Source organism: Tiliqua scincoides, chromosome 8, assembly GCF_035046505.1.
Source record: "Tiliqua scincoides isolate rTilSci1 chromosome 8, rTilSci1.hap2, whole genome shotgun sequence".
Taxonomy (NCBI): domain Eukaryota; kingdom Metazoa; phylum Chordata; class Lepidosauria; order Squamata; family Scincidae; genus Tiliqua; species Tiliqua scincoides.
In genome coordinates this window covers 48,792,806-48,805,448 of record NC_089828.1, presented here as the reverse complement: position 1 = coordinate 48,805,448, position 12,643 = coordinate 48,792,806, and the positions used below count along the sequence as shown (strand labels likewise).

The following is a 12,643-nucleotide window of genomic DNA, read 5'->3' as shown; positions in this document are numbered from 1 at the left end:
GGCCTGGAGATAGGATCAGGAGTGATGACTGCTTCTGTAGTCAACTTGTTTTGTGTACATGTGCAAAAGGAATTTGTAAAGCCAGGATCATACAGCAGGTGAAGACCCTGCTGGTCAAATTGGCACTGTTGCCCATTAAATATTTGTTATTCATACAGTTACGTCTGCATATATTTGCATATGAGAGGGAAAGCTTTTCAGCCATTCTACCACAGTCCCTCTCATGCCCCCTGAACAGATGCCCCTGAAGGTTAGGGGAGACTCTAGTGTGGGTTTTGATGCAGCACAAGGAGCTGCAACAAATGGGAACACCTTGGCACCTCTCCACATAAAAGTGGAGCCTTTTGCACATAAAAGTGCGTTAATCCATGAGGTCTCCATGTCCCAGCAGCGATTAATTTTTATTTTCTTGTTTAACTAAACCTGCTTTGCCTGGAAAACAGGAGTTCAAACTACGAGTATTAAAACAACACTAAAAACCAAAGAACAGCAGAACCTAAAGGGCCAGGCATATTTCTTTTTCAGATACATGCACGAATAGCAACAGGTATGTGAATGGAGGGAGAACGAAACACTTTAATTACCTCTTTTTTCCCCTCTGTTTTGAAGATAAGATGGGAATTTTAAGTGGGCAGCCATGTTTCAGTCAGGAGTTTATCTTCCCGCTTTCCCCCAAGACGAGTTGGAGAAAATGCAAATAATGTACAAAGCTGTTAAATTGGGTTCATGACTCTTGGTCCAGGTAGTTAGTATGAAGAAGATGAAAGAGGGCAGGTGGCGAACAGTGGCAGAGAAATCATGAGACAATCTGGGCTCCCCCTGCAAAGCTCCCTTTGTAGTTTCTCAAAGGGAATTTTCTTCCCCTTAAGCCATCAGGTCCCAGAGTTTCCAGGGCTGCGAAGCCCTCAGAACCCAGAAGTGAGTGGCAGTGATGCAAAACATGTCATGTGATGACATTACCAGCCGCTCTCTTCCGGGGTCAGTGGTCGTCGCAAGTCTCCAAGGAGTGTTAAGAAAGTTGGGGCAAGCAGGAGAACTTTTCACACCACATGGTTTTTGCATACCACAGCTCTGTCCACCGTGCTGAGCCTCTTTCCACTCTTTGGAGGCTCTTGCCATGATCTCCCTGCCGGGGCATTGAGCAGACCACCACCTCCCACCAAGTGCCTCACAACACCCCAAGGAATTGTAATGCAGACTTTGGGAACCGCTGCCTAAAGCAGTGGTGTTCAAATTGTCACCCACAAGGACCCACATAAAACCTCAGATTGCAACATGGGACTGACCCTAGACCTGGAAGATCAAATCCCTGCTTGGCCATGAAGCTTATTGGGTGACCTTGGGCCAATCACTATCTCTCAGCCTCACTTACCTCAGTGGTTGTTGCAAAGATGGAATGAACTATCTACACCACTTTAAGCTCCGTGAAAGAAGGGCGGTATAGTAATGTGAAAAATAAATAGGCTTATCAATACATGCAGAGAGGAGATTTAGATGGATGAACTGCTGCCCCCTGTAATTAAAGGAAATTCCATAAAGTTCCTCAGAGGAAGGGGCCAGGACATGTGGGCTCCATGAGCATGCATATCTCTTACTGTGCAGGGCCAGTTGGATGGGTAAAGTATTGTCTGAACCAGCACCAGCTATCTGAATTCCCTGCAGCTGGAAGAAGAACCCCTCTTCAGGCCCCTTGCCTGACCCATTGAAACTGAGGGCTTACTCTCCTTGAATTGATTTTTCCAATAATAGGTTTCATCTTCTAATCACTAGTATAGTAAGGCCCTAAGTGATCTTGGTACAACAGCAATCACATATAGGCTGATGGGTTCTGAGCTGTCTGTGACAGATCAGGAGAGAGATCTTGGGGTGGTGGTGGACAGGTCGATGAAAGTGTCAACCCAATGTGCGGCGGCAGTGAAGAAGGCCAATTCTATGCTTGGGATCATTAGGAAGGGTATTGAGAACAAAACGGCTAGTATTATAATGCCGTTGTACAAATCGATGGTAAGGCCACACCTGGAGTATTGTGTCCAGTTCTGGTCGCCGCATCTCAAAAAAGACATAGTGGAAATGGAAAAGGTGCAAAAGAGAGCGACTAAGATGATTATGGGGCTGGGGCACCTTCCTTATGAGGAAAGGCTATGGCGTTTGGGCCGCTTCAGCCTAGAAAAGAGACGCCTGAGGGGGGACATGATTGAGACATACAAAATTATGCAGGGGATGGACAGAGTGGATAGGGAGATGCTCTTTACACTCTCACTTAACACCAGAACCAGGGGACATCCACTAAAATTGAGTGTTGGGAGAGTTAGAACAGACAAAAGAAAATATTTTTTTACTCAGTGTGTGGTTGGTCTGTGGAACTCCTTGCCACAGGATGTGGTGATGGTATCTGGCCTGGATGCCTTTAAAAGGGGATTGGACAAGTTTCTGGAGGAAAAATCCATTATGGGTTACAAACCATGATGTGTATGCGCAACCTCCTGATTTTATAAATGGGCTATTTATAAAAACTCCACAGTCAGGGAATTAGAGGACAGGTCCTCTCGTGGATTGAGAACTGGTTGGAGGCCAGGAAGCAGAGAGTGGGTGTCAATGGGCAATTTTCACAATGGAGAGAGGTGAAAAGCGGTGTGCCCCAAGGATCTGTCCTGGGACCGGTGCTTTTCAACCTCTTCATAAATGACCTGGAGACAGGGTTGAGCAGTGAAGTGGCTAAGTTTGCAGACGACACCAAACTTTTCCGAGTGGTAAAGACCAGAAGTGATTGTGAGGAGCTCCAGAAGGATCTCTCCAGACTGGCAGAATGGGCAGCAAAATGGCAGATGCGCTTCAATGTCAGTAAGTGTAAAGTCATGCACATTGGGGCAAAAAATCAAAACTTCACATATAGGCTGATGGGTTCTGAGCTGTCTGTGATAGATCAGGAGAGAGATCTTGGGGTGGTGGTGGACAGGTTGATGAAAGTGTTGACCCAATGTGCGGCGGCAGTGAAGAAGGCCAATTCTATGCTTGGGATCATTAGGAAGGGTATTGAGAACAAAACGGCTAATATTATAATGCCGTTGTACAAATCGATGGTAAGGCCACACCTGGAGTATTGTGTCCAGTTCTGGTCGCCGCATCTCAAAAAAGACATAGTGGAAATGGAAAAGGTGCAAAAGAGAGCGACTAAGCTGATTACGGGGCTGGGGCACCTTCCTTATGAGGAAAGGCTACGGCGTTTGGGCCTCTTCAGCCTAGAAAAGAGACGCTTGAGGGGGGACATGATTGAGACATACAAAATTATGCAGGGGATGGACAGAGTGGATAGGGAGATGCTCTTTACACTCTCACATAATACCAGAACCAGGGGACATCCACTAAAATTGAGTGTTGGGCGGGTTAGGACAGACAAAAGAAAATATTTCTTTACTCAGCGTGTGGTCAGTCTGTGGAACTCCTTGCCACAGGATGTGGTGCTGGCGTCTAGCCTAGACGCCTTTAAAAGGGGATTGGACGAGTTTCTGGAGGAAAAATCCATTATGGGGTACAAGCCATGATGTGTATGCGCAACCTCCTGATTTTAGGAATGGGTTAAGTCAGAATGCCAGATGTAGGGGAGAGCACCAGGACGAGGTCTCTTGTTATCTGGTGTGCTCCCTGGGGCATTTGGTGGGCCGCTGTGAGATACAGGAAGCTGGACTAGATGGGCCTATGGCCTGATCCAGTGGGGCTGTTCTTATGTTCTTATGCTATGTCAGAATGCCAGATGCAAGGGAGGGCACCAGGATGAGGTCTCTTGTTATCTGTTGTGCTCCTTGGGGCATTTGGTGGGTCGCTGTGAGATACAGGAAGCTGGACTAGATGGGCCTATGGCCTGATCCAATGGGGTTGTTCTTATGCTCTTATGCTATGTGACTGTTTCCATGGCTGGGCCGATTTCAAACTATTTTTGTGATTTTGCACGAATATCACCTTCTGACTCACAGGAGGCCTCTGTGCTATCTGAAATCCTTGTCCCATCTTTACAGTCTCATCTACAGCATTCGGGGCTTTTATATGATGTCTTTCTTGTTGGGCAGTCTGGGATCTGCTTTTATTGCCTTACTTCCTATCTTATTGGAAAATCGATGTGAATCCAGCCGCTCCTGGTTGACGTGGCTATAAATAAAACGCCTACTTTGTGTTCTTTTCTCTGCCTGCAATTGATTTGCTTCTTTGTCATGACTCCACTTGTGAGCCTTCACAGGAAGTTGGACCAAACAGTGCTCTTGCTGGAGCTGCCTTGTTGCTGCTTGGAACAGTCATGACTGGGAGAGATCTAGCCACTGGCACTGAGGGGCTGCCTGATGTCAATATCCAGGGTGGATCTGTGGCCAGCCCTTTTCAGAGCTGTTGTCCCTGCTTATATCAGCCAAACAAAATGCCCATCATTATGACAGATGGGTGTGTGCGTGGAGGAAGGATGCCTTTATTGTGCAGATGAAAAAGCAAAGGTAGAAAATTACTGGTGGAGACCTACTATCAGTGCAGTGTCTGCCTGTGCAAGTGCAAATAGATGTAACATTTTTAGAGTGGCAGTTGCGGTTTGAAAGCACCTTCCCTGCATTCAGAACACACACATACATCTGCCTTAGGCAGCCTCTGCAAAAAGCAATTTTCATTGTGCTCTACTTTGAACCAAAAACGGTGGTTAGAGCAGATGGCATTTGGCTAGTGCCCATGACATCCCTGACACTTCTACCCTCCCTTTGCCAGTCCACAGCACAGTTTTTCAACTGCTTTTAATGTCAATTGGGAGCGAGCTAAGGTGAAAGACAAATGCAAACACATTTAAACCTAAGTATGATGCTTTAAAATACAGGCGTGCGCTGCTTAAGAACCATTCGCTTAACGACAGACTGCATATATGATGGTGGTCAAAGCACAATAAAGATGCTCTTAATGAGGCAATTGTGCCTCCCATAACCTGCAGCAGAGTGTCTGTTTACACAACAGAGTGGCTCTTAATGCAAAAAAGAGGCAATCTATTTCCAGTAGCCTGCGCAGCCAGTGAGTGTCTGTTTACACAACAAAGGCAATAGATTGAGCTGAATGTTCACTTAATAACCTAATCACATAACAGGGATAGGAGAATGTATCCCCATCATTAAGTGGAGCACACCTGTACTGTTTAGGATAAGCCATGCAGCAGCATGCATGCAGCAGCAGCAGCAGCAAACTAATAATTGAACTAGAAACCTCTTTGGAGTACACAGATTTTTCCTGTCCAGCAGAGGTGCCTCTAACCAAAGGCAAAGTATCTCCCTCTTTGGGCTACACCTCAATTTGCACGTTCTTTAAACGACCCAGAGGCAGGAAACCAGAAGCAACTTTCTTCTTTGCCAGCGAGTGAAGGGTCCTGTCCACCCGTGTAGCTATGAAGGCGTCACCTTCTTTCCACTTCTTTCTATAGCCGAGGCAAGACTACCAGGCAGGCGGATCACAGCTGGTGTCACTTCCTGCGATGTTAACGGTTGGCGGCCAAAGCTCATGGTGTGCATCAGGCAGCTGCGGAACTGATTTGAGGGAAGCAAGAATTGACGGGAACATTTGGCCAATGTGATCTAGTTAAATTGAACAAGATCAAAGTTTGGCCTCAAAGGAGCCTGGGGGAAGGCAGGGGAAGCAGTGTGGGAGATTCCTGGAGTCTAGGGGTCTGGCACAGATCTCTCTGTGGGGCACCAGGATACTTGAACCAGGCATCGTGGATGGCTGCCTCACTCTGTGCCACAGAAGCAAGCAGCTTGCAGGGAAAGGGACTGGCTGACTTGAGCCTTTGTGCTACATAGTGACTACCACCTTCCCTGGACAGTGGCCACAAGAGAAACTAGAGCCAGACACCCCAAAAGGAAACAGGTAACCTGAAGAGCCAACAGGGCCTTTGATGGCTCTATACAAGAACTTCCCTGCACTTGGCTTCCCAGCCTGAGCTTCTGTTCTGAAAGAGGAGGTGCCTCCCCCTCCCCATCTGCCTGCTCTGGAACTTCAATGGCATCTTGCCTAGTTGCCTTTAAGAGGGGATTGGACAAATTTCTGGAGGAAAAGTTCATCACGGGTTACAAGTCATGGTAGGTATGTGCAAGGTAGAGAGAGGCTGCCTCTGATTGCTAGATGCGGGGTGGGGGTGGGGCACCAGGACACAGGTTGTGTCTGTTGTCTAGTGTGTTTCCTGAAGCATTTGGTGGGCCACTGTGAGATACAGGAAGCTGAACTAGATGGGCCTTTGGCCTGATCCAGCAGGGCTTTTCTTATGTTCTTATGACCTGCTTTTTCATGCCAGTTGCCTCAGACCATGCTGGACCCTGACACTCCCTCACCCTTAGGGGGCATGGATGGGTGTTCCTTCACATCTTGGAACTTCATTGCCTACAAGTACTTTTTTCTTACTTGCCCATTGCTAGTTTCGAAGACACTTACCTTCTTATTCATGAAGACGTAAATGATGGGGTTGTACACTGTGGCTGTCTTACAGAAGTATGATGGTAGAGAAACCAGTGCCGGCTGGATGAAGAGATCTTTGTTGATGGCGATCACCATGGCAAAACTGGCATAAGGCAGCCAGCAAATGAGAAAGGCCACCACCATAGCGATGGCCATCCGTGTCACTTCCCTCTCTGCTCGCTGTGTTGTCTCCAGTCCTTTTTGTTGGGCTGCCACCTGCAGGGAGAATGCAGAATTTTAGACTTTTATCAGGAAACCTCTTGCCTCTCATATACAACAATGACCTTAGAATGGCAAGTTGCATTCTCATCTACCTTTTCCTCCTTGAATCCTTAACTCCTCCATAAAAATGGTAGGTGCCTCTATGCCATAACCTCTGATCTCTAACTATGTGGCTTCTTCCTTGAGTCTCTTATACTATTTTCCATGCTGCAGCTCAGATCTAGCAGGGACTTGGAGGAAGTCATGAGGAACAGCTTCAGAATCAAGTTCAGCTCTGAAGGGTGCTAGGAGGAAAACGAGGAACACTTGAGAGCTGTACTTGCACTCTGAAGAGCAGAAGAAGAGGTCCTGCAAGATCAGACTCTGTTCCATCTAGTCTAACATCCTACTTCCGCTAATTAAGGATCGTCTTAATTCCACCTTTCACCCTTGGGGGAACTTAGGACTCATTCAGAGACCCATTCATCAGTCATTGACCATTGTGTCAAGTGATGATTTGTAAGTTTGAGTAAGCCAATGCAGATTAATCACCATAGATAGAACTTCCATGGTCAATTCAAACAATATACAATGGAGACAGTTTATATCATGGGTCTCAAACTCGTTTCATACCAAGGGCAGAACAGCATTCATGATGCCTGCCAAGGGCCAGAAGTGATGTCATTAGGCAGGAAGTGATGTTATTAACCAAAAATAAGCACTTTTTCTCACTTAGGAACTCATTAGCTGCAACTGACAGAAGAGAAAGATATAAGAGAGCCCAATTTTCATGTGGATTGCCCTTGCAGCAGTAACACCTCGGCACTGCTCAGCAGCCGAGAGCCGTATCCGGCCCCCGGGCCTTATATTTGACACCCCTGGTTTATACGTATCTTCTGTGAAGAGTCATCAAAGGGTAAGTGTGAACATGTTGATCAACTTTTAATTACTGTTGTTATCTGCATTCTCCAATTACTCTTGGTGGGTATGAATGAATCCTCCACAGGTGTAGGATGTTGGGCAAGGCGGTCAAGTGCCCTAGGCTGCAATCCCATGCACACTTACCTGGGAATTAGTCTCATTGAAATGAATGGTCCTTACTTTTGGGTAGACATGCATAGGATTGTGCTGCTCGTCTTCTAGTCATTCTTGCCTTTGTTGCTAGGATCCTGACAGGAATGATCTTGAAACTTGGTACCCACTTCCTGAAACCCTTTTCTAAAACTGAGAGAGATCTGCAGCAAGCAAGTTCCACTTGGACTTAAAACTTTGCAAAATATGTAAAATGCACACACCCCACACAACCACACTGGTACTTACAGCTCTCAGCGTCATGAGCAAGTTGGCGTAGGAGAAGAGGATCATGCTGAGGGGCATTGCAAAGCAGGTCACAAACAAGACCAAGATGTAGCTGTTATTGTTGCTGCCACCTGAGTACCAATTGGGTGCACAGGATGTTTTCAAGCCTAGGAAGCAAGAGAGTGGAAATAGTGCAATTCTACACATTCCTAAGTAAGCCCCATTTGAACACAATGGGCTTTCTTTTGAGTAGACATGCATAGGCTTGCACTGTAAGAGACTGGGCTGTCAGTTGGATCTTCCTCCCCAGTTCAAAGCTGGCCTCTGCCATGAACTCATGAAGTGGTCTTAGGCAAGTGGCTTCTTATTTGCAGTATGGGTGTATACTACTTAGCTGACATCATAGTAACACACATGACACACTTTTTGTGCTTAGAAGTCTTTAAATGCTAAGTATTATTAACCATATCCTTTGCATGGGGGGAACACAACTTTTTGGCTGACAACAACTATGGAGCTGTGTAAATGGTTCGCCCAGGGTCAATTGATAGTGGATCAGTAGAACTGCAAGGCATCAAGTAGACATGGAGCAGGGGCACATGGGAACCTTTGACTAATGTGCTGCACTCCAGATTTGAAGGTAGAAAGAGCAAGATGATGAGAAAAAGGAAAAGACTTGCTCTGAGTCCCCAGAATCCTGAAGTCTTTAATCAATCATTTCAGGTAATATTTAGGAAATGAAGACATTCGCAAATTAGAGCTTCCCCAAGGACCTCATCCTTTGAAGCTTCCTCTTATCAGAAGATCAAAGCATATCTGTCTTCAGTTTTTTGTTGTTACCATTTTTGGTAATATGCATTTGACTGAAGAGTTTGTAACTCTCTTACCTTCAGGAATGTAGCTGCTCCACCCAAGCAGTGGGGGAACTGTCCAGACTAATGACCATGTCCATGTAAAAATGCAACCAATCACTGCATGGCTTTGCTGGAACCGGAAATCACCCACAGGTTTGCAGACCACTAGATACCTCTCAAAGGCCACTATGGTCAAGGACCATAGACCCACAATCCCTGAAATGAGCAACAAGGATTGATTGCCAAACAGGAAGAGTGGGAAGACTTTTGGTCAATGTTGCCCCTTCATTCTTCCCATTGTAAAGTCACTAAGGCTGCAATCCTCACCCACTTTCTAGCACTGACATAAGGGCAATGCAACTCCGAGGTAAGGGAACAAACATTGCCTTACCTTGAGGGGGCCTCCATGACTGCACCCCAACTGCAGGATGCAGCACATGCCCCACTGGCACAGCTATGCCAGTGCTGGAGAGTTGGTTAGGACTGCACCCTAAGTGGCCATAGTAAACTTTTTTTCTCAGCTTCAGATATCCTTCCATCTTAGAATCTACAATATGGCAGGTAATCACAATCTGCCCTGCAAGATTGTTGTAAACATTAGTGAGGCAGTGTGGAGCACTTGAAGTGCACCCAAAGTGCTATGTAAACAAGTGTGGCCACCATTAAATGCAAAATGCGACATGGACCAGTCTTACCTGTTAAGGAGACCATGAAACCTTCAAACTTGCATGCTGTTTGGCCAAATATGAAGAAGCCGTTGACATTGTTGGCAAAGCTGATGGTGCTTCCAAAGATGGTGACCAGGAGGTCAGCCACAGCCAAGTTCACCAGGATGTAGTTCAAAGGCAAACGGAGTTTCTTGTACCGAATGGAGACCACAATGACTAAACCGTTCACCACGGAAGCTGAGATCACCAAAGTCCCCATGAGCACAGCCACTGAGGTGTAGATGCTCCGTGGAGCCAGGTAGGGCCACTGTGGCCCATCAAAAGGTCCAGGGGTTCCATTTTTCATGTTAAATTGCGAGGCATCTGAAGCTTGCATTTCTGCTTCAAGGCAGTTGTGGACCTGTGCTGGCCAAGAAGACCCTGCAGCGAAGCAACCTTGAAAATCTGCATGCCACCTTTATAAAACCATGGGTGATTTGGGAACCCAAAGATGATCCTGTTATTAAGACACCTTAAGCTTTCTTAAGCCCAGGTCTGAATAAGCTGCTCTTCACTTAAAAGCAGATCAAGTTAAGAGTTGCTTACCATCTCAATTTGTGAAAAGCTGCCCCATTTAATTGAGTGAGAATTGTGACAGCTCAGAGTTTACTTAGTTAAACTGGCTGAGAAAAAAGGTGTGTGTAAACATGTGATTATCCATATCCTGTGTGATGATCCCAGGCACTCATTCTCCTGCACTGCTGACAGCAGTATTTCAGGAGACTGACAGATATGAATACTGAAGTTGTTTTTCACATGTAATGCTAAAAGGTGCTTTGGAGCTTCTCTCAATTACCTGTGGCAGGTGTTAATACTGATGGACTCTCTCTCTCTCTCTCTCTCTCTCTCTCTCTCTCTCTCTCCCCCCCCCCCCCCAACATGGAGCTGCTCACAAACTGCAATCAGGAGTGGCTGTGTCCTGCTGTCTACTGAAGTGTTTTTGGTGGGACAGAACTTTTATGATAGCAGCACCCAAACTTTGGAACTCCCCCCCCTTCATGAGGCCCAGTCACCCCTAGTCATCAAGTGGGCAATTAAGACTTTTTGTTCTGTTTAGCTTTCTGTCTGTGGCTGCTGTTGATGATCTTGTATCTGTATCTGGGCAGGAGTTCTGGTCTAGAGGGTTGAGCCTCTGTTTGCCTGAAGATAACATCCGAAGGTCGCCAGTTCGAGGCCACCGGCACTGTGAACAGCGAGACCTTGAAGCAGCTGACAAGCCCAGCCGAGTTATTCCGCCTGCTCTTGGAGAGATGAAGGAGCTGCTTGTCAGCCTGTGTGGGAGGGATCTGGAGGCCAGAAAGTGATACAGACCATAAAAGATCCATCTGAAATGTTGTGGTTCTTGAAAGATAGAACCTTTCTTCAATTGTAAAAATCCCTACGGGGATTTAGAACAGCCTGCCTGTGTAAACCGCCTTGAATTAAAGTCTGATGAGAAATCTGATGACCAAGAAAGGCAGTATATAAATGCCTGTACTACTACTACTACTACTACTACTACTACTATTATTATTATTATTATTATGTTTTTGTCTCCTCATTTTTCAATTATTCCATGTTGCTTAGTATTGTTCTAAATTTCTTTGGGTTGTTATTTTTTTAATTGCTTTAATTGCTTTCATGCACCACCTTCAGGGTCCTTGATGGGCAGAACAGCAGCAAATAAATACATTGTCCAGTCTTAACCACCTTTCCAGAGCTGATGCAGGGACCTCCTCAAGGCAAGGGAACATTTGTTCCCTTACCTCGGGGCTGCATTGCAGTTGCATTGGCACTGGAAGGTTGGTTAGGATTGGGCTGAAATAAATGAATGGTAGAACATGGAAGAGACATTGACTAGAGAGGCCCAGCTCAACAGCAGTGTCTGTCTCCTTGGTCTGCATACCAATGAACAAGCTTGATATCAGAGTAGGGTGAGCAAAAATGAACTCCCACTCCCCCAATCTGCCACGTCAATCACTTGCAGCAGATCTGTGGCAGTTTTGCCAATGTGTGTGTGTGTGTGGGGGGGGGGAGGTGTTTGGGAAATGGATAAATGAAGAGTTGCTGGAGACGGCAGACTGGCTCAGGAGAGAGGCACCTAGTGGTTGGTCCTAAATTAAAAAAAAATGAATCCCCCATTGTGTGCATCCAGTTCAAGCTTTGGGTTGCCAGTTTTGCCCCATCACCATATGTGAGTTAAATCTTATAAATGTAGTTTTGGCTGACCCTTTACTAGAAGCTTTTCTAGGGACGGTTAAGGAGTACCACGTGCCTAGCTATGGTGTACTGCTGTTGAGAGGCTTCCTTGCTTGATAAGGTGTGCTTACTTGAGTTCCTTCCACAGAGACCATAGAAACCAAAGGTCACACACATGCACACGCACGCACGCACACACACACACACACACACACACACACACACACACACACACACTCTCTCTCTCTCTCTCCTCCAAAGTCATTAGTTCCATTGTGGTCCACCAAGTCCTCCACTGTTATCTCCAGCAACTGGTATTCAGATATACTGCCTCTGAAGGCTGCATCCGCTTCTCTTGGCTGTTAGTATCTGGTAGACCCGTCTAGGAACCAACTTGCTGGATCAGCTCTAAGGACTATCCAGTCCAGCATCTGTGTTGCTGGCAGGTTGTGCCAGACCCTGAGGTACCCCCCCCCGGGGGGTCCCTCATGCATGCAGATGGAGTCTTTCATACAACTTTCTCTCCAGCCAACTTTTTTTCTCTCCTCCTCCTAGCTTTCTTTTGCTCCCACCTCCACCTTGCCCACCCACTACCTAACATGAGCAGTGAGGCTGATAACTGGAAGTTGCAAGGCCCCCCATTGGCCAGCAGGGTCATGGGGGAAAAGGAAGCACCCATGCAAGGCTTGTGCAGGAGCTTTCCCCCCCCCCCGTGTTCCTACTGGCCAATTGGGGGACATTCAGTGGTGGAGCCTTCCAGGTGCGCCTTTGGCATGTTCCCCGACAGGCCTGCCTCCCTGCCCAGCATCTTGCTTTCCGACACTGGTCAATCAGATCCCTGCAGGAAGCCAACAAGAATGGTTGAAGGCATTTACCTCCTTTGCCGCTCCTCCAGCAGCAGGTATTCTGTGGCATGCTGTCTCTGGATATGGAGGTTCC

The 12,643-nt window shown here is 46.7% G+C and overlaps 2 protein-coding genes across 4 annotated transcripts in view; one reads left to right on the top strand and one right to left on the bottom strand.

The window, feature by feature from the left end:
• The window catches only part of TEX14 (testis expressed 14, intercellular bridge forming factor), a 60,479-nt gene extending 52,902 nt beyond the window's left edge, over positions 1 to 7,577 (top strand). For all 3 annotated transcript variants that reach the window (XM_066634870.1, XM_066634872.1, XM_066634869.1), the window contains one exon: positions 7,403 to 7,577. In XM_066634870.1, coding sequence (XP_066490967.1) covers positions 7,403 to 7,481 — 79 coding nt within the window. In that variant the 3' untranslated portion in view covers positions 7,482 to 7,577. The remainder of the gene's footprint in view (positions 1 to 7,402) is intronic.
• On the bottom strand, positions 5,400 to 9,863 carry LOC136658364 (pinopsin-like). The gene is made up of 5 exons (XM_066634876.1): positions 9,515 to 9,863; positions 8,853 to 9,035; positions 7,987 to 8,132; positions 6,442 to 6,681; positions 5,400 to 5,540 (listed from the first exon to the last, which is right to left on the bottom strand). The coding sequence occupies exons 1-5, from the start codon at positions 9,861 to 9,863 to the stop codon at positions 5,400 to 5,402; spliced, it is 1,059 nt and encodes a 352-aa protein (XP_066490973.1).
• Between the last annotated feature and the right edge of the window lie 2,780 nt (positions 9,864 to 12,643).